Source organism: Eublepharis macularius, chromosome 9 (genome assembly GCF_028583425.1).
Source record: "Eublepharis macularius isolate TG4126 chromosome 9, MPM_Emac_v1.0, whole genome shotgun sequence".
Lineage (NCBI taxonomy): Eukaryota > Metazoa > Chordata > Lepidosauria > Squamata > Eublepharidae > Eublepharis > Eublepharis macularius.
In genome coordinates this window covers 58,396,428-58,421,385 of record NC_072798.1, presented here as the reverse complement: position 1 = coordinate 58,421,385, position 24,958 = coordinate 58,396,428, and the positions used below count along the sequence as shown (strand labels likewise).

The following is a 24,958-nucleotide window of genomic DNA, read 5'->3' as shown; positions in this document are numbered from 1 at the left end:
TTTTTTATTATTATTTAGCCAGAATTCCATTCTAGCAAAAGTTTTTAATTCTAGGTGGTAAACAATTTAAAACTTGCAGTTTTCAGCAATTGAATGTTGTTCACTCTGGTTGTACATTTCAAGATTCCAGCTGTTAGGGAATCCCCTGCTCCCAGTCCCTGACCCCTGCCGCATCGTACCTGGCCAGCGGGGAACAGGAATGGGAGTTCCAGAGTGCGCTCAGGAGCCTTCGTTGTCGCGCTAAGAATGACATTATTCTTGGCACAACAACAAAGGGACGAGCCCCACATGAGGGTATTTTGCTTAAAATTGGCCATTTTGGGTAAGTTTCTCCCACACACACCACCCCTGAGACCCCCCACCCATCCCCTGGTTTGGACTGCGGGTGTCAGGTCTGTTACCCACAGTCCCTCCATCTTTGTGAACTTTGCAATCATCTTCTGTGTGTGTGTGTGTAGTTTTTCACATAGGCTGTCCAGCTCCTGGGAAGACTGCACTCTTATCTAAGATGGCTCACCACAGCAGCCTTGGGACAGCTCCTTCCTACTCTCCCACTGACTATGCCCAGCTGGTCGGGCACCAAGGGTGGGGGCTTACAGTGAGCGACTGAAACTTTGTAGCAGGCATTCCATACGTCATTCTCAACAAGGGTTCTGTGTACAGCCAGACGCTTTTATTGCTTCTGTGTAACTTATGGACATATATATGCTGTAGTTATGATTTCTCATTAAAAAAAAACCCCTTGACTTAATAGAGCTTGGATTTCTTGCTGCAAGGGGGGAGTCAGCTCCAACGTATCCTGTTCTCCATAGACTGACAGCGGGGGACGTGGCAACACTACCTGAAGGTAATAGCCACTTCACAATAAATTTCTATGGTAAATGTACTGGCTAAGTGCTGTAATAAAGAATCATCATCATCATCATCATCATCATCATCATCATCATCATCATCATCATCATCATCACTTCACAATATGATCTCACTGTTAAGTATGCAGTCATTTTGTGATATGTTCAGATCCCTTTGGCTCAATGATATTAGCACAATCCTGAGGCCTGTCATGACATCAATGGCTGCGTGCCTGTAATGTGGCTCATTTGCTCCCTAAGGGCCTTCATGAGAGAGCTATGCCATGGTCAAGCGCAAGGTGCAGCAAGGCAGCAGCAGAAAGCACATGCCTTGCTGTTCCCCTGACAACCCTGCCAGCATCCCCCAATGGCTGCGAATGGCAAGCAAAGGGGCAGCCAATGCGTGGGCTGCCCCTGGTAGGGTTTCGTGGCAAGGGGCTAACAAAGGTGGTTTGCCATTGCTTGCCTCTACAACTCTGGTCTTCATTGGAGGACTTCCATCCAGTTACTCACCAAGGCAGACCCTTCTTAGTTTCTGAGATCTGATGAGATCAGGATCTCCTGGACTATCCAGGTAAAGATAGCCCAGGAGCTCTCCTTACCTGGATATTTTGATAGCATCAAAACAGGAAGCTTAAGTGTGTGTGTGTGTGTGTGTGTGTGTGTGAGAGAGAGAGAGAGAGAGAGAGAGAGAGAACTGACTAATAAGTCATTCTATACTACAAAAAAGGAGAGAACTAAAAATTTCTTCATGATATAAAATGCAGTAGTCACGTGTGATAAAAAGGGATTTGAAATGTTTATCATCGAAGTAGCACTTAACACATTCTGTCCAAATGTGATTTGGCAGGTCTGTTTCATAAATAAGGTGGAAGAGTGCAAAGGGCAGCTGTGAGACTTTACTATAGCTTGGGGAGGGGAGACCCGCTCTCTTGGCTCTCTTGTGAATGTAATTTCAAGGGTTGTGGAAGGGTCAGAACACTAGCAGCCAAAAGTTGGTACATGCTTGGCAGCCAGATCTGCTGAATCTCTCACTGACTGCCAAAGTTAGCGACTGGAAAGAGTGTCCAGTCTTTGCTTGCTGTGGAAAATTAAAAACTTTCTCATATTCATGTAGCTCTGGAAGTTGGCTAGAACTTTTATTTGGCTGTAGGCTGTTGGCACAGTGCAGTAACGGCCCAATAAACTAGTTTGCCTAGAAAACTTTCCTCACATTAGCCAAAAAGTGGTCACAGTTTTACAAATCAGAAAATGAAGGGTGGTTCTTTTGCTACTGTTGTTGGGTTTGATTGACAATCCTCTATGCTGTCTAGTTACTCTTAAAAATATGAATCTATGTATGCATCTTCCTGATAGACAACTAAATATATATCTGGGCAGGGTTATAAAGGGCGACACGTATACTTTACAATATTTATTTATTACACTGCTTTTGACTTAACTTACAGAACTGCAGCTGGTAATCATCTGCCAGGGGTTACTGTGGGTTTTTATCTATTGGAACACTGTCCACAAGTCAGTACAACAGCTGCTAGATTTTTTTTAAAAAAATTGAACTGGAGTATAAACCGTGGTGGTGCCACCAGGTCAAGTGTTATTCCCTTGCAAGGGAGTCTAATAAAAGCCAATGAAAATCCGTAAGAACCAAGTTGAGCCTTGTCTATAGCTTGACTTCCCACATGGCCTTGATCCATATTGGAACCTTGTAGGCTTTCAGTGTCTCATACATATAAACATATATTGGAAATCTTAAATATTTATTTATTTTCATTTACACGCAACATTTCTCCGTATTGGGGCCCCAAAAGTTGTTAACAATAAGAACCTCCTACTCTCATATGAACCTATCTGACTACTGTGGTTAGCTTCAGGGGACTTGCTTTGTAGACAGGCCAGCCCCTTAGTGGGGGTGGGGGATTCCCCATCCTCAACGTTTACACCCTGGCCCCACTCACCTGGCTGGTGGCAGACTGGGAGCCCAGAGCACACAGTGAAATGGCACACATGTGCTCTGGATGCCCTGATGATGTCAATTGTGGTATAAAAACAGAAGCTATGAGGTCTCAGCTGGGCCAAATCGGCCACAAACAGCAAAAATACTATGTTTGGGGATGATTTGGCCCCAAAGAGATACTGTCACTTCCATTTTCACACCTGAAGTGATGTCATCAGAGACCCTTGGAGCACACAAGTGCAAGAAACACAGATCAATGCCTTCCACTCACACACTACTCCCACCCCCCATTTTCAAGGTAAGGGGAGCTGACAACCCTGCCTCTTTGGATTCCCTTGCTGTCTGAAGCTACAAGTGTGGAAACCTGAGAAAGGGCTGTCCAGAGTCTGAGGATCAGCCCCTGGACTTACCAGGAAGAGGGGATGGGAGACAGTTGGGGGACAACTACCCAGACACCCCAATGGACACCCAGAGCCAGCGCAGACCAACAATAGAAGAGGGGAAAGAAGCACCCTAGCCACAGGAGGGCGGAGCAGCTCCCAAGCCCCAGAGGGTCAGGTGGGGCAGGTGGAAGCCAGCTAGCCCCACCCTCCAGTGGGAGGTTAAGTGCACCGACAGGGGGAGTAAGGACAGCTAGGAGGGGACCAGGGCAGAGGGAGAAGGCACAAGAGATAGGGACAGCCATCTATTAGCTAGCTGGAGAGCAACCTTACTGGGAGGGGAGGAAAGGCAACAGAAGCAAAACAGGGCCACGCCCCAACCTGCAAACAGGGAGGAAGAGAATAATAGGAACCAGGTGAGGCTGCTGGAAGCTCTGAGTAGGGGAGGCTTGGCAGCCAGCCAAGAGAGCACAGCTGTAGCTGCCCAGGGGCCTGAAGCTCGGAGCAGAGGAGGCTTGGCAACCAGCCAAGAGAACACTGCTGTAGCTGCCCAAAGCAGCTAGACTAGCTACCCCAGGTGCAGCTGCTTGAGGCAGCCAAGGCCAGGGCTAGAGGGCAAACGAGGGGTGTGGCTAGCATGTGGAGCTAGGAATGAGGAAAAGGATATAAGGGAAGTTCACCCACAGGGTGTGGTGGGTTGTGTAGGAGTGTAGTGGAGAGCATGAGAGAGGAGCGGAGAGGAGGAGGTGAAGAAAAGAAGATGAAGATGAAGAGGAAGGGAAAGGGAAAGAGTAAGATCGACAACTGGATAGAGACAGCTGTTGTGGAAAACAGCCGGGACTATGTCAGGTTGAAGGGACCTGCGGGTGGACTGAGAGGGTGTGAGGGTGAGGTATACCTCCCCTCCTTCCACAGAGCGGGATCCTGCATATTCCCTGAAGGTCCTTTAAGGCTGAAGTCAGGCATGTTGGCTCCTCACAGGGTGGTGCCTATGGCAGAACCTGACAAGGGCCTTCTTGGTCATGCACCAAAATGATAAATTCCCTTTCCAGGAAGTTCTCTCTGCCCTCGCTTTCATTTCATACTCAATAAAACTCTGTGAGGTAAACTAATCTGAGACTGTGTGACTGGTTCAAGTTTACAACTGACCTTCTATGGCAGAGTCAGGATTTGAACTTGGGTGTCCCAAGTCGTAGTCTGACATTCTGATCACCACATTAGCTCTTCTGTCTCTCAGAGGAAATCATCATTCTAAACAATCCTAACACCAAAATGGTCAACACTTAATGATACAGGTATTTGTGTTATTTTTCTTCATTTATCATCTGTCTTTTTGCACTAGTGAAATACCAACAAAAGATGCTAATGTACAGATTCAGATTTGAACATGAAATTAATGGGTTATATCCATCCTGGCATAGCTCACGTGCTTGCAATTTGCTTTTTTACATAATCTGTGCATAACCTGAATCATTTCAAAATCTCTTTTTTAATGTTTTTATATCAAAGTTTTCTTTTTAAAATGGTGATGTTTCAGATTTTGGGCAGTTGTGCACCTTATAGCTGTGTGAAAAATTTGCATCTATATTTGGGCAGCACAGATAGTATAATTCCCTTTGCTCTTCTAAAATAAAATGACAAGCAGTTCAAGAATGCTGGAAAATATAATACCAGGAAGAAGTGACATCCCTGCTCAGATTGCTCCATTGTAGCTCGTGTTTCATTTTGCAAGCAGTTCAACTCTACTTCTCACATACTGTGGGACCACACAGAGGCAGAATTTATTCATTTACACTGTCATCTTGAGATTGGTCTGATAAGATTCAGATAATGCAGGCTGGCTGTACTGGCTGTAAATGATTTGTGGTTGAATGTTGTTTTATAAACAGCAGCAGAGGAAACTTTCAAGGAAGTGAGTAAGTCGGGAGTTCAGATGCAGAAAAACATTAGCAAAGTGATGAGACTGTGAGGATGGTGACCAGCAGTGACTAATACTGGTTTTCTTTAGAAGTGTCATTCACAGTGAAATCCTAAACAAGGTTAAGAAGACCCTCTAAACCCATTGACATGAATAGACTGTTAGTGGACTTGAATTGTCAAGATAAACACTTGAATAAGGGAAACTGATCCAGTCAACAAGGTTTGAGGCCTGATTCTTCCTGTAAGGATCACTGTAATAAATCATCCACATGCTTTCAAAAACTGGTAATGACAAAATAGAGACGGCTCAAATAAATGGCTATTTTTAATTCTCTTATCAGCATCATCATTTGCATGCTGGATATGGGAGTGAACAGTAAATTTATTTATATGCTGGCTCGCAAGGAATGTCTTTCAAAACATGCTAATCGAAAAGCTCTTTAGGAGAATGTACAGAGCCATGTTTCCCCTTTGGTTTTGCCCTGTTGCTTCCTACGTTATAAATGGAAAGTGAAATATAAAACGGTGTTGCTTAAAAGCATCAGATAATTATCAGCTGTTGTAGTCTAGAATAGAAGATAGAAGACCATGATGGAAAATGCAGATGAAGCTTTATCCCACATCTGGAATGCAAATAGCAGAGAATGAGAGTCATCAGTAAAATATTAGAAGAATGCCTAAGAGACATGGGGAACTTTAAGCAGGTGCTTATTAACATTACAAACACTTTAAAAAGAACATGACTTGCAGCAATAAAGTGAAAGAAGCAAACAAGCTAGACCATCATGGCATTTAAAGTTAAGCAATGAGTTCAGTGACAGTAGTTTTAGATATTAATTGTTTTTGCCACATCCACCATGCCTCTGCTAAGCCAATAAAGAGATCCCTGGGTTGCACCCAGAAGAACATATAGTGGCATCTTACCCTGGAGCTCTAAAGAAGTTATATACTGCTTTACAAATAGGGTTGCCAACCTTCAAGTAAAGCCTGGAGATTCCCTGGAATTTCAACTGCTCTCCAAACTACAGAGATCAGTTTGCCTGGAGTAAATGCTGCTCTGGAGGGTGAACTGGACTCAATGGCTGAGATCCCTCCCCTCCTCAACCTCACCCTTTCCCGGATCCTCCCCCAAAACATCCAGTAATTTCCCAGCCCAGAGGTGGCAACTCTATTTATAAAGAAGTTAAATACTGCCTTATACTGAGTCAAACAACACATTGGCAACTCCAGTCAGTATTATCTGCTTTGACAGCTTTTCAGAGGCAGAGAAGGGTCTGTACTCTGTACTGACACCTGCTGCCTCGTTCCTTTAACTAGACATGCCAGGGATTGAAGCTGGGACTACTGGCATGCAAAACATGTAGGCTACCCCTCAGTGAAGGGGTTCTTATGGGTGCCCTACTGGACTGCTACATTTTCTCTTTGGAACTAGCTGTTCAAGTAGTCCTGGCCAGCAATCTCAAAAAAGTCTGAATGCAGAGTAAAATCCTTTTCAGTTGCTCAAGCATTTTAATGTAGTTTTGCTTGCTTGTTTCATTTTTGAATTTTTACTAGTTACTGTTAATAATTTTTAAAAATCACTTTTATATATTTGTTGTCTGTATGAATAGTTCCCGACCTGCGTTAGGAATAGCACAATATGTGGCAGAGAACTGATTCAGGCAAGCACGAGTGGCCAAGAACACATTTGCTTCCTGTATTTGTCTTTTGTACATTCTGCAAATGTATTTTAGGAGCTATAGCTATTTTTTCACATTCGCTGGTTCAGAGTTTCCACCTTGTTGCTAAAAGTCATCTCCAGTCTATCTTCTGCCCAAGCTGCCAACTTTCTTCCACTGTTAACATCTTTAATTTCTACTAGATGTCAACACTGCATATTTCCACAATTTCCACAATATGACTTCCCTGTATATGTTAGTTTCCCATTTCCCAGCCCTGTGCAAACCTTTCAGCACATTTAAACATAGGTGACAGGGCAAATGAAACTGTCTCACCACAACAAGCAGTTGTGTGATTCATGGCATAAACTGAACTAGAAACATTGTCACCAACAGGGTTGCAAATGGCAAACCCAATGGCTCATTTACCAGACATACACATACATACATACACATACACTATAAATTCCCTCCTTAGTATGCCATTTTCAGTTGCTTTAAAATTTGTATCATGGTACTTCCAATAAACTCATAAATTCCCAAGTTTGTTTGAAGATTCCACAAAAATTACCAGCTTGCATGAACAGTTTGTATTGAGAGTGATAAACCTGGCCTTCCATTCCAGGAATAATGAGAGAGCCGTGCTGGCCTGTACTAATTAAACTCATTTTTCAATCAACTTAAGGCTTCAATGAATTCATATAGAACATATTTAAATGTTATTTATTCTGAAAACTGGATGCCACTTATGTAATGTTTGAACTATGGATTTCAGTCCTTGATCACTTTCTAGTCATTCCATTGTAGAATTGGTGCAGTTGTGAAGTGATCCACAGCTAGAATATTATTCTTGCAGATGGAGCAGGGATTAATCAAAAGTTCCTTTCCAGGAACATGCACTGACAGCCAGTGTGATGTGGTGGTTAGTGTGTCAGACTAGTGTTTGGGAGACCCAGGTTGAAATCCAAATCTACTAAGGAAGCCCTCTGACTGACCTTGGACCATGCATTATATACATGTGTGTTTGTGTGTATCTGTGTATGTTCTGTGTTGCTGGTTTGTATACACAGGGAACCACCATGAAGGAATGTTCCTAGGCAGACTGAGTCCAGAAGACAATAAATACTGCCTTAAGAGGGCATCTGCCTTGAAATGGACAGTGGTGTGTTTTTTCCCTTTAAAAAAAAACGACTATGGATCCAGGAATGTTGACTAACTACCATTCTGTCTCAAATATACGATTCTTGCATAAGGTGATTGAATGAGTGGTAGCTGGGCAACTTCACAGATGAAGTGAATTGTTCCAATATAGCTTCAGGCCTGGTTATGGGGCTGAAACATGCTTGGACATCCTGGTGGAAGACATGCACCGGGAAATGGGCAGGAAAATTGAACCTCTTAATTCTCCTGGCTTTTGATACCATTTATCATGGTATCCTTCTGGACTGCCATTTGAGGTTGGGACTTGAAGGCACTGTTCTGTGGTAGTTTCAGTCCTACCTTGAAGGTAGTTGTCAGAGTTTGGTATTGGGAGACTGCAACCCTGTCCCTTGGCCTCTTGGGGGCCTCAAGGTTCTCTCTTGTCCCTGCCCCCCCCCCCCAATCTTGTTTATAGATTTGTGCTGAATTGCCACCAGCTCTGTCTTGTGTTTCCAGCAGATCCCAGGGAGGCTGTGAACAGGTGCCTGGAGGCAGTTTTGGAATGGATGAGGGCTAACAAACTGAAACACAGTCTCAACAAAATCAAGATGCTACTGGTAGGGAGAAGGTATGATATCTCCCGTTCTGGAAGGGGGTTGCACATCCCCTAAAGGAACAAATTCATAGCTTGGAGGTGCTCCTGGACCGAGGCTTCTGGCTCAATAAACAGGTAGCAGCAGTGGCTAGGATTGCCCTTCACTAGCTTCAGCTGGTAAACCAGCTGTGGCCCTTCTTGAGTGAAAAAGATCTTGCCACTGTTGTGCATGTCCTAGAAACATTTAGATTAGATTACTGCAATGCACTCTACATGTTGCTGTGATGGACTGCACTTGAAAGCAGGTTTCCTATGTGCAACAATAAGAGAGCTGGGAAGGGAAGAGTTCATTCTTGCTTGGAATGGAGAACTTGAGTGACAGGCTGCTTCCTCCTCTTTGATTGTTCAGTTAGAAGTTAGAACCCAGATGAAGGACTGACAGTTGGTTTCTGACAGGATTGTTCAGAGGGAGTTTGTGAGTGAGTCTGACAGAGAAGGTCAGACAGGATCCCCTCTGGAGTGAGGAAAGAGGAATCTTTTGCCTTAACTGTAACATTGCTGTCCTGAAGAAGAATTCTGTTTAAGAATTCTTAGCATAAGTGTCAGCAGAAGCTGAAGCCTGCTTGACACAGACACCATAGAACTGAGAGTGATTGAGTAGTAGGTTTCAAGCTAAAAGAAGAAGGATTGTATCTTCTTAGGAGAAGAAGATTAATTCCTGCCTGGTTTCTAAAGGGGGGTTGGCTCTATGGAGGACCCCCCAGGTCTATTGCGAAAGGAAAACAGTTTTAAACTAACTCCAGGAAACCTGAGCTGTCAGAGGAAACTCTGTGAAGAAATAATGTTGCTGTCACTAAAGTATTAAGTAAAGCACCTCTCACTACTAACAACCAAGAGTGTAAGAAACTAAGCTACAAGGAAACTATTTTGCCTGCTAATCAAAGTGTATTCTGTACTACCAACAAAATTGTTCCCTGACTACACTTATTCAATCCCTGCCTGTTAAATAAAGTTATTATTTCATTTTGAATGTTATACAGTCTCCAGTGCCATTTCCAACAAAAAAGAAGAGGGCTCTTGCTTCTCCCCATCAAGTTCCTGGGCTGGGGTAAAAAGTCAAAATTATATCTGACTGACAGGGTGGAACAAACTGACTTTCAGACCAAAAAGATTAATATGCTATTTGGGGTTGCTCAGCAAAAGCAGGCAAACTGAATTTTGGCAGGAAAATATACTGTGCAGTGGGGGAGAGGGGTCTGTCATAGCTGCATTTGAAGATTGTCTTGCAGCTGCAGTTGGTACAGAATGCAGTGGCCAGAATGTTGATTAGAGTGGCTCATAGGGACCATATCTTTCCAGTCGTATTCCATGTACACTGGCTCCCATTTGTTTCTGGTCCAATTCAAAGTGCTGGTATTAACCTTTAAAGCCCTGTACAGCTTGGGACCAGTGTACCTTAAGGATTGCCTTCTCCCATATGAACCTACCTGTCTACTCCAGTCATCTCTGGAAGCCCCACTTCAGACATCATGCCACCTGAGGCTAGATGGGTGACAGCCTTAGAAAGAGCTTTCTCCATCATGGTGCCAAAACTTTAGAAATCCCTCCCCCGGGAAATTCACCTGACTCCCTCTATTGTTGTCTTCTGCCAGGGAGTGAAGACTTAAAAAAAATTTTTTTTGCATACCCCCAATATCTGTTATTGGACTTTCTTCCTCATTTCGGTGTTATGTTTGTTTATATGTTTTATTATTTTATATATACTTTAAATGTTGTTTTAATGTTTTGATGCTTGCAGCCTTGGGAACCCTGTATGGGTAGAAAGTGACATAAAAGTGGTTTTAATAAATGCCTAAATGCTCTATGCATGCATGCGAGTTGGTCAGCAAAAGCTTCGTTTATCATAGCATGCTTGTAGGAAATGCACTTTGTGTTGCTGTTCATAGGGTTTGCCATCATGTCATGTGCTATGCCAGTACATTCATTTATACCGGAACTACAGAAGGATACAGGAAATGGAGGTGATTTTTTGATAGAAGGTTCTTTGGCAGGCCTTAAGGGGCTTTTGCTTGGTCACAGTGACTGTGATGCCTCATTGTGCAATCAAATGATTCATCCAAGGTTGAAATAAAAAAATGGCACAGAGACAGATTTTTGTAAAAAAAGAAAATGTTAAAAGTTTTATTCTTTGCTCTGACTCCTTAAAGTGGAATGTGCTCCAGAGCTCTGCTCATCTGTAAGCCAACATTTGTTTTAAGAATTTTTATTGTCTCTCTTCTCTCCCCAATTCTCCCTCTCCCTCTCCTTTGCAGATTTATACTGACTGGGCTAATCACTATCTAGCAAAATCTGGCCACAAGCGGCTGATCAAGGATTTGCAACAGGACATTGCAGATGGAGTTCTGCTAGCAGAAATCATCCAGATTATTGGTAAGACCTGTGCTCTGGGAAATGGCATGAGCTGACTTCTTGCTTGGAAAGAAAAAACACAATCAAAGGGGATCCTATTTCAATGAGAGAAGGGCACTAGTATGCCCAAGTTTGGCCCCTTAAGCCCTCCAGAGGTATATTTTCTTTCCTTTTTTCTAAAGGCAAAAAAAAAAGGCAAATGCTTGGGTGGGATAAGTGTCTGCTTTGCCGTTTGTTTAATGCCAGGACTGTGTTTCACACACTTGGCATCGTCTGAAATAAAAGCTTCATTAAGACATATGTCTCCAATGTGTGCATTTTATTAGTTGGAGTAGCTTATACTTTCAGAGATGCCTTGAAACTGTATCCTGATCCCACAAAGACAATTGTGGAAGATTTCATGTCAGCAGTCATTTGGTAGGGGCTAGAGAAGGAGTAGCCACCTCCTCAGCACTTCCCCCTTTCTTGATTTGTGCATGGGAAGGGGACTGCGGCTACTAAGAGAGGTTGTTCCTGACAGGGTTACAGCCTGCTTCAAGAGAAGTTCAGTGTCTGTTCAAAACAGTTGTGGACTTCTGGGCTTCCTATTTTATGGTGCTTGTTGTTTGCTCTGACGTTTCTACCCCTGACTGTTTTCCTTCAGCAAATGAAAAGGTTGAAGATATCAATGGCTGTCCCCGAAGCCAGTCTCAAATGGTAAGAGTCCATTCTGTGTTTGTGTTATGATGTCATAGCTTCACATTCATGTCGTATGTCCTGTTGGTTCTTCCTTCTGATTAGTTTGTACTGTGTTTTGCCTGGTTCTGGTTATTGCAAAGGCTATATCTCATGATACAGAAATTAGTTCAGAGGATTTTACGAGGCACCACCGCCAATGGACTAATTCTTAATGTACTCTATAACAATCCCTCTGTAGCCTTCAGATTATTCAGATAATTTCATTCCAAAGCTGCTTTAAAGACAGCAAACAGCAGAACCAGTTCTAAGTGGAGTCTTTGTGTCTGTACTACTGATTGAAAGAAGGGACTTGCCAAATTTTAATGAATATAAATAGCTTTGCTGCTTGTCTGCAGTGAAGTCCAGTTAAATAGCATGACTCTGAGTTTCACAAGTTGCTCTGAAGGCAGCATGTATTACTTCTGCTGGAACAGACTAAACTATAAACAGCAAGCACCGGGGGGGGGGGGGGGAACCCAGTATATTTCCAAGGCAATCAGTCTAACATCCAGAGGTAAGATGTAATATAGTTTTTAGCCTTTATTGATTAGCAGTCCCTGTGGTTACATGAAAAGAATATATCACAGTATGTTGTGGAAATGACACTTGAAGTAACCCAGTCCTCTCAGTTAATTTACTTCCTAGTTATTTTAATGATGCTTGTGTAGCCATACAGGGCGTATCTAATTGCATAGTGGCAAAATCATACTGCATCAGTAAATGTCAACCACATTTTGATTAAAATTCTGCTAGATACTTTGGGACAAATCATAAGTGGTTTCCCCACAGGGACAGGGTTGTCTGTTTCCCCCCTTGCTGCTGCAGCTGCCAATACAGCACAAGGCAACAGGGCTTCCACATGGCAAGTATCTCAGTAGTTTCCCTGCTACTGACAACAGTCAAACCTCCTCCTTCCCCTGGGCCATAGAAGCTGTTTCCGTTTTCTTTAAATTGGCAATTGAATATCAGTATAACAATGTGTATATCAGGTTCTCTAAATTCACAGCTTTCATTAAAAAACAAACAAAAAGAAACCCCTCTGTCCCCTTTCCATGAGGAGAGAGGCCTTTCTCTTTATATTTCTGCAAGAAAAAGAGGCTGGAGACTTACTCATTTTTTAAAAAAAATGAAATGTGGGAATTTGAGAACAGGTACATACATTGGTATAATGTTATATAGATAGAACAATATTCAATTGCAGAATTCTTTTTTTTTTTAAAAAGATCTCCAATAATGGGGGAAAGAGAGCTGTTCTAGCATAGTGGTTAAGTGGCTAGGCTATGAGCCAGTACTCTGCTGGTCCGACTCCCACTACTGCCGTGAGCTCTGCAAGTGTCTTTGGGTAAGCTGTTCCTCAGCCCCAGCTCCCCAGATGTATCGTGGGGATAATAATAATACTGATTTTGTTCACAGCTCTCAATGTGGCACTGGTCTCTCCAGAAGAGTGGCATATGCTGCTGCTTCTGCTGCTGCTGGTGTTGCTGTTAATAGCCACCATGGGCACAGGGTCAGGGGAAAAGATTGCTATGTGGGCATGAAAATCTGAACTTTCCCACTCGCATGGCAGCCATCCAGGATTTATTGTGTTCTTTCCAAAACATTTGCAGCAAAGTAGATTTGAGAAATAGTGGAACAAACCCAGGAAAACACAAGGAAGTGCACACATTTCTGTGGGGATGCTGGAAAAAAACCTCTTCCTAGCAGCATTGAATACGGTATCATGGTAAAACCACAGAGTTTTGGCGAGATCTTAGAGAGTTGTATATATGTAATGTTTTCAGTCCTAGGTTCACGCCAGAGGTGACATTGTAGCATTGGCGCCACACCTATTTGCATGTCCCTACCCCTAAACCACCCACCAGTTACCAGCACTGGCAGTCCTATTTCCCAAAAATGTTTGTCCCCCTGCCCTGTAATTTGTTGCAGTCCACCAACATATAACATTCCATATCACAGAGGAATCTAGAGATGGAATAATAAATGATGGTTTGTTTTGATGGATTTAACAATCTGTTCTTCAGATTCCTCTCATTTACTAGCATTTGTTATTTGTGTCACTTGGGTAAGCGTTCTCCATTTTTAAGGAAGCCTTCTTGCTTTTCATAGCTTCCTAGATGTTACTACTTAGCGTGTTGGTAGGAATCAGGCGTGGGTACCCTTGAGCACAGCCACAGGTGAAGAGTGGAATGGCTGCTCTGTCACTCTGTGCCTGACTGAGCCTTCAATAGTAGCCTTCCTTTTTGTGCTCTGGTGAGGGCAGGAAGCAAGTGGCAGCTATTTGCTGTTGTTGGGCCCAATGCTCAGCTCCCCATTGAGACTGCTGCTTGCTCAGTTGTCTATTTGAATGGGGCACCACGAGCCTCAGGCCTGCCTTCTGGAATAGTGCACCTATAATAGAGTCCTTCAGTCCCTTGAATAGGTCCAGCATGTAGGCCAATTCTTAGACCTATTTGTACTCTTTCTGACCTAGAGTCGGAGCCAGCCAGCTTTTTAATTCAGTCTCACTGCAATCTCTTCTTTTCTACAGCCCATTTCCCATCTCCCATGGGAAATGTATCCCATTTCACATGGCTTTTGTACAAACTCATCCCATGATCACCCAGCAATAACACAGCCTTTTTTGGGTGGTCAGGGGAGACCGTTCTTTGTTTTTCAAAAGCAGAAAAGCCAGTTGGATCCACTCCCTAAAAAGTACATTTTATCTAAGCATTTAAATTCCCTGAATAGACCCCGTCAGTATAAGGATAATTGAAGTCACCCATTACCATAATATATTCTCTTTTGGCTGCATCACTGGCTGCTTTTGACATTTCATGGGGTAAGGAGGCTGTATGTCCTCAATGCTGTTTGGCCTGGTATTTCTATCAGTGACAGAATTTATTCTTCCTTAGTTTTTTCATTGCACTCAATGCCTTTTGACATACAGAGCAAAACCATACGATGCCCTTTCTGTGCATTTGTAACTGGGGTAACTGTGTCCCTTTTATTCCACCAGGCTTCCAATGGCCATAGTATGTCTATGCTCTCCTGTATCATTCTGGCAGTGCAGTCCTAAAGGTAGTGATCCCAAGGGTGTAGCTCTGTTTAGGATTGTGCCATAAGTCTCCTGTTCTGGTTCTAAGGCTTTTAGACTGAGAATCTTGGTATCAATCTTCTACACTGAAAAGACATACCATGAACCATGAATGGTAAGTGTTTATGGAACAGATCTCTCACTTCCTTACCCACTGAAGTCCCTTGTGTATCCCGTAGGCAGCTGCTGTGGTTCATGATGTAGCACAGGATGCAGTGTGAGGACCAGTTAGGCAGAAATCAGCAGCCTCTTCTCATGAGAAACCTCTTTTGCAAATGGAACAGGTACTTGGGCAAGAGGTTGAGGATGATTTCTAGTGACTTCTGCCAATTCCGTCTTCTTGCTGCAGCCCCGATGCAGTACCACACAGACTGGGGAGACCCAGGTTCACATCCCAACTCATTCATTATAGATTACGGAGTGACTCTGAACCAGACATTCTCCCCTCAACCTACCCCTTGAGGTTGTTGTGACACTAAAATGGAGGGCAGAAGAACAGTGTTGTGCCTTCCTGCTTTCCTTGGTGAAAGGGTGGAATAGAAATGTAATAAATAAATAAATACCACCAAAGAATTATAACAACCGGAATGATTTGTTTCTGATAAATTATCATCATCACATGTTATTTACAACCAGACGATAAATAAACAGTTAAGAGACAACTGGAACAGAAAAATTTCCCCCAAAGAAACCACCAAACCACATTTGGGGAATATTTCAACAAAGTTTGGGTGAGGAGAGGACACAAAAGCAAGATGCAAAGAAGATGGTCCTGAAACTAGAGCCACAATAAGGAAACTGGTAGAGCAAAAACGTCCATATGGAAGCAGCCCTGGTAATACCAATTTTGAAAAAGGGATCCAGAGTAGATCTGGAAAATAACCATTTGTCAGCCTAACCTGTGCCAGGTAAGTTGTTAGAAAGCAACTGGTAGAGCTAGTATTGTTAAACCCACAGAAAAACAGTTGAGAGTGAATCATTATGGCTAAGAATGTCAGCAAATATGTAATAGGGATGAAGAGGCAGATAATTTATTCTTGAACTAAACATAGATGTTATTGCATAAGACAACAAGCCCTTTTCTGAACTGGTAACTGGTTCAAGGATAAAGGAGGAATAAGTGGACCGTTTTCACAGTGGGGTGGGGAACAGTGTGATTTCTTAAGGGTGTGCATTGGGAATTGACTTTAGCAGTACAACACAGAACCAGCAGGGGAGTAGGAGCTATCCAGTGTTGGGCAGGGAGTGCTATATGTATGGGGAAACCACAATAGCCTGTCCCCATGTGGCAACCACCTAATATACCTTCAAATATTTTGCCCTTTATCGGAACATGGCAGTAACAATATTTGGTACTACCTGCAAGTTGTTTGGCTTATTTTCTTCATCTGTCCTTTTTCTATTTAACTCTTCATCTACTGCTGTTTTGCTTGTATTTGAAGATGTGACTCCACCTTCAAGTGTTAGACGATAGCAGGCAATTGGCCCAGGAGATGCCATTCCCGGCAGGCCTATGCGCTTCTAGAGCATTCATCTAAAGCAAGGAGGTTTTCAGACAGACACACCCCAGACAGCTCAGGAACCACACAGTCTCAAGCAGACAGACACACATTTACCTCTCTTTGCCTCTTGCTCCAAAGCCCAGCTCCTCTGTTAGAAACCCTATTCGAAAGTACTGGATGCAAACCCTGAGATGCAAGCCCCCAGAAAAGCTGTGTGCTTTCTTACAGAGTTAAATGTCTAATGAGTACTGAAACCAAGGCAAATATCCCATATGGAAATGCCCTTAGCTCTAGAGTAAATGACACCCTCAGATGAGCAGATTTTTTTTGCACACTCCTCTATTCATTTAATTCTTTTTATTGAATTTATAACTTTTTCATTCTTTTGATAAATGACATACATGCATGATGTATCCCTGTCCAAGATGATATGCACGCTGAGATATGTAAATATGTGTTTGTTTGTGACTTATGTAACCAAATAAAAGCAAATTTGTTTGGTTTTGATATTTCTGATTATATGATGTTTGACTATTTTTAATAAAACCTTTATCATATTTCCATGTGTACCATTTGTGGAATGGACACAAACACTGCACATTTTCTAATATCTAATGTTGCATTAATGTTATCTTTTTAAAAGCATAATGTAACATTTTTTTTGCATGCCAGCTAGGGTTGCCAGTACACATGGGCATGAACAGAAATACGAATCAAATTTTGTGATGAATCGGGTTGATTCGTGTTTCGCAAAACATTTCATGGGGCTGCGATTTTCATGAAATTCACTACTTTGGGGGCTGATTCATTCAATTCATGAATGATTCGTGATGCCAGACAGGCTGGCACTGATTCATTGATTCTCTAGGCAACACAGGCCCAGAATGTCTGCAGACCTTTCGTTGCCATTGGAAACCCTAATCTTAGCCCACATAACCTTGATAGGCAGCTCTCCCTGCCAACTGGAGAGGTTCCATTCTGCCTTATACAGCAAGAAGCAGGGGGGTTAATCCCCTAGGCAACTGAGGAGATGGGTCTTCTGTAGCCATGGGAACACCAATCTCATCCCTCCAAACCCTGTTAGGCAGGTCTGTCTGCCAACCAGAGACCTCCTGTTCTGCTCTATGTGAGCATTTCTTATATAAGGCACAGCTCTCTGCCTCGTGCTTTTCAGTTCCAGTAGACAGAGGGAGAGGGAGGACCTGTTGCTGGGATTTGGAGTGAGAGAGTGGAATTGGGAGCTTTTGGCTAGATTTGCTGCTGCTATAAAAGAGAATGAAAAGCTTCTTTCTTATTTTCAGCTCTTGGCCTTGCTGGGAAGGTTGTTGGGTGAGGGTGCCTTCTTTCTTCCACCCCACCCAACCCCAGTCTCAGGGCATTGCCTGGCTCTGGGGCCTAGCTTGACTGAGGCCTACCTTTCTTTTCTTTAATTTTCTTTGCTTATATTCTTATTTAGAGCATTTGTTCTTGCTGGCTTGTTGGGTGAGGGTGGGTGGAGGAGAGCCTGCTGAAGTCTCTCTGCAAGTTTGGCGTCTCTGGGTTTGAAGGGGGCCATTGAAGTGCCCTGGGTTCTGACGAAGCACAAAACTAACAAATCATTTCGTGAAATGGGACAATTTCGTGAAAGTTCATGATTCATGGAATGTGATGAAACACGAAATGCTCATTTCGTGTTTTTCCCATTTCGTGCCCATCTCTAGTTGCCAGCCTCCGGTTGGTGGCTGGGGACCTCCCAGAATTACAACTGAGGCCACAGAGATCAGTTCCCCTGGAGAAAATGGTGACTTTGGAGGGTTGACCCTGTGGCATTGTATCCTCCTGAGGTCCCTCTCCCCCATAAATCCCACCCTCTCCAGGAGCCACGCCCAAATCTCCAGGAATTTTTCAACTAGCGGTTGGCAACCATAATGTCAGCATTGAGAGTTTTACAAGATTCTGTGCATTTCTGGCTCCATTGCCATCTTATTTTGAGCCACAGGAAGACTACCATTGGGAACAAAAAAGGCCTACTTTAAATCAGAAAGAGAAATCTCATTTTTTTCACAGTGGGAGCCCTGCTTTGGCTCTAACCACTTCTTGTGCTCTGGAAACCTGAATCACCTCTCTTTCTGACACCTTGTAGTAAAACCATCTCTTTGCATTTTCAAATATCTTCTCTAATGAGGAGGGAAGATGGCATTTGACCAGAAATCCTGTTTCTGCACATGAAACCAGTGGATGGCCAGCCAGTCAGGAATTTTAAAAAAGCACCTGTGAACCATTAGCCTTGTGTCCCCCCTTTCTTTCCTTTTCCTTTTCCCTTTCCCTTTCTACCTTGCTTTTCTCCCCAATGTGGATCAAAAGCAGCTTAAATAGTTCTCTGCCCATGATTAGTAAGTCAGTCAACCATGAAAATGAAGAATTTCTCTAGATCTTCAGAATTTTAATATGACAGTTCTCTTTTCACTTCTGTTCTTTAAATAGCTGTAAAGAAACATGTTCTAGAGAGGAAAATCTGGCAACAAGGATATCAAGTGAATAAGTGTGGCAGTATTTTCAGTGTGTATTTGTGTGTGTGTAGTCTTCAGTAATTAACATTTTGGTTTCCTGTGAAATACTTCAAGTCTGGAATCACTTATGTGTTAGCATGGCCTCTGTGTGCTCAGTCTGCTTCTTGTTAAAGGAATATTGTCAAGGTTAGTAGTCAGGTTAGTCATCCTTGTAAGACGTTATTTTTAAAAGGAAATGTTTGAGCTTAAGAGAAGCCCAATCTTCAAAGCCTTTCTAATTGAAAAAATAAAATGAATAAATCTGTAGATATCTCTATGATGCACTTATGATGCATTTCTCAGAGTGCGCTTTTTTACACCATAAAAATGGCAAGAAAATGTATGTAACTCTGAAGATAACAAGTCCTGTCTTCCCCGGCCAAGTCGATCAGTATAAAGGCTTTCCAGAACATTTGTCCCCATATTATGCTTTCTCATCTTCTGTAATAGGCTTACCCAGCAGCCTATGCAAGTATCTTTTATCAGAGTATGGTTGCCAACTCTGGGGTGGGAAATTCATGGAGATTTGGGGGGGAAAACTGGGCAAGAGCAGAGTTTGGGGAGGAAAGGAAGCTCAGCTGGGATTTGATGCCACTGAGTCCACCTTCCAAAGCTGCCATTTTCTCCAGAGGAACATGTCTGTAGTCTGGAGATCAGTCATAATTCCAGGAGAACTCTAGGCCCCATCAGTAGGTTGGCATCAGTGATATGAGTTCTAGCACTCTGAACCAGAGCCCTGTCTATGCTGTGAAACACACAACAAGTGTGTTTCTCATTCACTTCAATAGAAGGGTAGCACCATCCATCCCTTTTGGGCACATGGTGGTATGCGAAAATGCTTGGGGACTTTCATACATGGTCACATTCACCTACACATGAAATTGGTATGTTAGAGTTTGAGGGCAAGTTTTACTAGTTGTAAACTTCTAATAGCCAGACACTTTGTAACTCTACTGATAATTACTTTGGAAAATTGATTTGAGAGGCCCCATTGGGGAAGGATTTAACATTTGGGTTCTCAAAAACAACATCTGATGAAGAGTGTGGTTCTTGAAAGCTTATGCTACAATAAAGTTGGTTAGTCTTAAAGGTGCTACTGGACTCTTTACTATTCAAAAACAACAAAGTTAGGGTGTTTAAACATACAAGACAATAGCTGTTAGATTGTAGGTGCACCTGTTGGTCGCAGGAATTGAAGGTGTTTCTTGCAGAATAACAGAAGGATTAGAAGAAAATACGGCCATTTCATCTCAGTGTATTTATATGATCTTTTTTTAGGGAAGCATGTTAGTGTGCTAAAGATACAAAGAATGCTCAGAATGCCTTCCACTGTTGAAAATAGTATCAGAAACAACATCTCTTCTTCACTGAGTATTATTAAACTGAAATGCAGAGTCAAGTGGAAGCTGTATAAGTGGAAACTATTACAGGACCTTGTTAATTTAGGGCCAGACTAGATGATATGGCATCCCTGGGGATGCCCATGGACACAGCTGCCATTTTACCTGTGGAATTTCCTCAGTTTGCAAATGTCATGGGGACTCAATCCTGCTCGGGACCATAGCACGGGGAGGAAGGGACTCCAGTCTTCCCTTCATACTACAGAGCAGGCCTCTATGGCATGTGTAAACTGAGGTAATTCCAGATGTAAAATGGCAGCGGTGTTCCTCAGGCATGCTATATTGTCTGGTTTGTCACTTAGGAGTTCTACAGTGGGTATATCGTTTAACAAATGCTGTTTTCCCATGTTCTCTCAATGATATAATGGCAGTCTTTTGAAATTCTGCCTTTGAGGTTAGTTTTTTAGATTTTGATTAGTCAAGTGATAAAGGCTTCTTGCATTTTAACACATCCTGGTAGAGATAGGAAGTTACATTCTTTGCACACACAAAACTCGCTGCTTGTGAAGTATATGTATGTGATAGAGAAGTGTTCTTATTTTACTTTCTGCCTGCTGTCCTAGCTTTCAATTTACATAGGCAACTAACTTGCATGATCAACTTTACATAGATAGAAACTATTATTCATAGCATTTGTTCTTTCACTATGTACATACCTTCAGGTTGAGTTAAACTGAAACATGGCAGCAGTTTAGCATTGCCAACTCCAGAATAGGAAATTCCTGGAGATTTAGGAGTGGAGAGTTGGCAAGATGCAGTTTGAGAAGAGGAGGGCACTCAGTGAGGTATAATACCAAGCAGTACACCCTCCAAAGCTGCCATTTTCTCCAGGGAAACTGATCACTGTACTCTGGAGATCAGTTGTAATTCTGGGTGATCTCTAGGCCCCACCTGGAATTTGGCAACCCTACTGCAGTTTAAAATTCTGGGAGTTCTCTCCCCCTTAAGTTACTAGTGCTTAATTGTTTGTAATTGTTTGGGCCATAAATAGAAAATATAAATACTTCTTTGAGTTATTATTGCTCTCTTAGTGTGCATTTTGCTACGCCTGGCAGTTAGGGTCAAGGCATTTGAAGGGGCATTTAGATGGCTTCAGTTTAAGTTCACAGGATGCCCAGCAATAAAGCGCTTGATGCATGTATTCATTTGTTGATCTAGTTCAACCTTCATCCTGCCACTAATTATGGTGGACATTTCTTCTAAAAGATGTAAAAGCCTGGTTGTAAGGCAGAAAAGGAAGACAAAGATTGTCCTCAAAAGTTTAATTAAATGAAAAATTACCTAGTGATGGCCTGGACTTTGTTTAATGAAGTGAAGGTTACTGTTTTATGCTGCTTTCTGACTCGAGCCTCTAAATATTTAGACAATTGAACTTGACTGAAAAAAATTCAAGGCACAATTAGTTCAAAGACAGAAGCCTGACAAAAGACAGAAGGCTGACAAATTAACAGCTTAATTTATGACACATTCTCCTATTATAATTTCATGATCTGAAGTTTGCCATTCTTTATGTAAATGTAGCTAATTCTTTGTTCTCCTTTTCCATTATGAGAGGCTCCTCATCCATTGGTGTAAATTAGTCATTCATTTTCCTCAAAAATAGGAAAAGCAAAATGGAAAACTGAATTATCAAAGCATTTCCTTTGAAATACTGAAATACTGCCCTGCATTCATGAGGAAGAACTTGGGTTTTACATACTGGAATCAATGCTCTGCTGAAATTTGCACCCTTAGTCCTTATAGCCAGGAGTCTTTCTGACTGTTGCAGAAATTTGAAGAATGAAAGTTAAGGCATACCCTGAGGAAAGAAGAAGCAGTCATGTCAACAGAATACATTTATAAAATCAAATCCCACCAGAAGATACACAACCAGTGAAAGCATTGTAGAAAGAAAAATGTCAAGAAATATCTGTTTTTATGCAAGACCTGTTGGACTGCGATGACTAAAATTGTCCACTGTCAGTTTTAGTAACTGTTGACCTCTCCCTCTGAGTCTGAATTCAGACTGAGCTGTCTAAACCAAACAGATCTATGATTGAAAATCAACAGCTGACCCGAGGCCTCCATCAAATGTAGCATTCAGTATTTCAATATTTGTAGTTCTTGGAGCAACGTGTAAACTTGCGTTTAGGATCACTTTCTCAAGGTTTGTGTAGAACATTTCCTGCATACCTGCCATTACTCATCTCTAAGTAGAAATGCCTCTTCAACATGCCTCACATAGCTGTCATTTGCACTACACTTTTGTTGCCAAGATCACATGGAACTGTAGGCAACATCTTGGTTTATGTCCTGCAACTGTCCAAAAGATGAAACTTCAAGAACTGTCTAAATGATTTTTTACGTTACAAAATCCTCCATGGAAAATGAGTTCTTATATACAATTCCTAAATTTAATATTGAAAGTGCCCAGTGCTCAAAAGTGAATAAATACAATCACAATCATAAATATTCCATTATATGCAATAAATACTGATAATAAATACCAATAAATATCATACGTTCACATCCTATTCATCTTAAAATCCCAATTAGATATTCTCAAAGGACCATAAAAGCTAGAGGAGTTTTTATTCTGTTTGGATTCATTGCATTGGACATTGCAAAAGAAAATTCATGTTGCAGTGTTGAAAATGCTTATGCATATCCATGACATCCTTGAAAAAGATAATTGAAACAGGATTAGAGCTAGCAGCCTGTTGGACGCATAATAAACATCTAATCTTGGATATATAATGTTTGCAGCTTGTAGGATTTCATTGTTAGCAATATATATAAACTGAAAGAGTGCACTGAAGAGGTCAACTAAAGAATAAGAAAGGTAATTTCAACAGATGTGACGAAGATCATTACATTGAACCATTTTCTGTTGGGAGGTAAGAAGGAAATTAATCTGTTTCTTACATATGGCTTGTTAACTTCAAGCAGAAGGTTGAAGATTCAGAGAAAACAGGCAACTTGGGGGAAAGCACAGTTTTGTATCTAGGCCCAGGAAGAACTGTGTAATGTTCACAGCAATAGGACTTCGGAAAGTAAACATGCTGAAGATAATGGTGCAGTTTGGTAACCCTAAAACTCGGTCTTGATGGGCTTGTGGGGTCTTCCTTTTATCACTTAGGCTACTTTGAGAGACACCAATGATGTTTATACTCCTTTGGCTCAGGGGATGAGATGAGCTTCCCAGCTGCCGAAGTCTTCCCTGGTTTAGATGCTAAACATAAATCAGAAGAATTGCTTGCTCATCTCCTGTCTTCCAACTGACAACAGTATTGGTTCTGTTAACAGGGAATGGTCCAGTGGCACCAGGGAACATCCAAGGGAAAGAAAATTCATATACTGTCATCTTCCTTCCTTCCTTCGTTCCTTTCCTTCCTTCCTACTCCAGAATGTCTGACATTAACCATTGGGCATTTTGGAGCTACAATTCCAGAATGCACCAGGCACCCTATTGAATGCATTCTGGGGATTGTAGTTCACAGAATTCCTTATTGTTAGTTCCTTATAGTTAGACAGTCTTCAAATTATTGTTACCAGAATGCATTGTAAAGAAGAAAGGGGAGAAATAAAGAATCGTGGTGGTGAGGTGGAGGAGAATTGGAAGGAGCTGAACACCTTTAGCTACAGATTGGTGAGAGATTGCAGAGCCTAGGCCCCCCCCAGAGTCTGGCACTGAAGGCACCACTGGTGGGGGATGCATGGTCAGTCTAGAAGACAGAAGAAATATCCCAAAAGGTGAGGGGAAGGAGTCTACATTTCAAATACTGTGTTGAAATAGGTCCTTGTCCTGAGTTCTCCTGCCGGTGGCCATGCTTAGCAGATAAAGGCCGTTTTCACACGTCTTACCAGCTCCAGCACGTCACACAAAGCGCCTGCAAGAACAGCGTCTTCCTGGCACGATTTCCCGGTTCTTGCGCGAAATCGTGCCAGGAAGACGCTGTTCTTGCAGGAGCTTTGGGTGACGTACCAGAGCCGGTAAGATGTGAAAATGGCCAAAAGCCTGGCAACCCTATATGACTGATTGTAGGTCTAGAGATTAATTTTAGTTATCCAGTGCTTGATTTAAGGGCAAAGGTCCTAACCTTGGTTTGTTGTCGATTATGGTATAGGGCTGCCAGGTCCCCCAGAGCCCAAGCCGGGGGACTGGGAGGGTTGCGGGGGGGGTGAGTGCATCAGGAGTACTTACTTCTCTTACATGCACTCTTAAGCACTTCCTTGTCACACTGGGAATGACATCATCCCTAACATGACAAGGAAGTGCTCCACAGTATGTGGGAACACTCTGTAGGGCTTCTGGGCCCATTCTTCACCCTTTCCCTCCCTCCAGCCAGGTGAGTGATGATGGGGGGCAGAGGCTGGGAGCAGGGGATCCTCTGCCCTCACTGGGTAAATGGGATCCCTACTATGATATTAATTATATGAGTAGTCATATTCAGAGCATTCAGTGTGCCTCACAATCATTATGTTAGCATGGCAACAGTCCTATATCAATCTAGCTGAGTCTGAAATATGTAGAGAGTCAGTGTAGTGTAGTGGTTAGAGTGTTGGACTATGAATTCCTGCTCCATGGGAAGCTTGCTAGATGGCCTTGTGCGAGTCACTCTCTCAGCCTAACCTAGCTCACAGGGTTGTGGTGACAATAAAATGGAGGAGAGAAGAAAAGTGTAAGCCACTTTAGGTGTCCATTGAAGAGAAAGGAGGGGTATAACTGAAGTTAAAGAAATAAATAATCTTACCGTGGGTCATCTAGGAAGCAGCTTTTTGGTTCACAGTTGAGGCCCTTAGACTTATAGCCATTATGTTCCATTAGTTCTCAGTGTGTGTGTGCACAGTC

At 42.4% G+C, this 24,958-nt stretch overlaps 1 protein-coding gene across 2 annotated transcripts in view; it reads left to right on the top strand.

Annotated features, from left to right (window-relative positions):
* The window catches only part of NAV3 (neuron navigator 3), a 363,931-nt gene that overhangs the window by 58,581 nt on the left and 280,392 nt on the right, over window positions 1-24,958 (top strand). For both annotated transcript variants that reach the window (XM_054988337.1, XM_054988336.1), the window contains exons 2-3: window positions 10,811-10,928; window positions 11,551-11,603. In XM_054988337.1, the coding sequence (XP_054844312.1) occupies window positions 10,811-10,928; window positions 11,551-11,603 (171 nt within the window). The remainder of the gene's footprint in view (window positions 1-10,810; window positions 10,929-11,550; window positions 11,604-24,958) is intronic.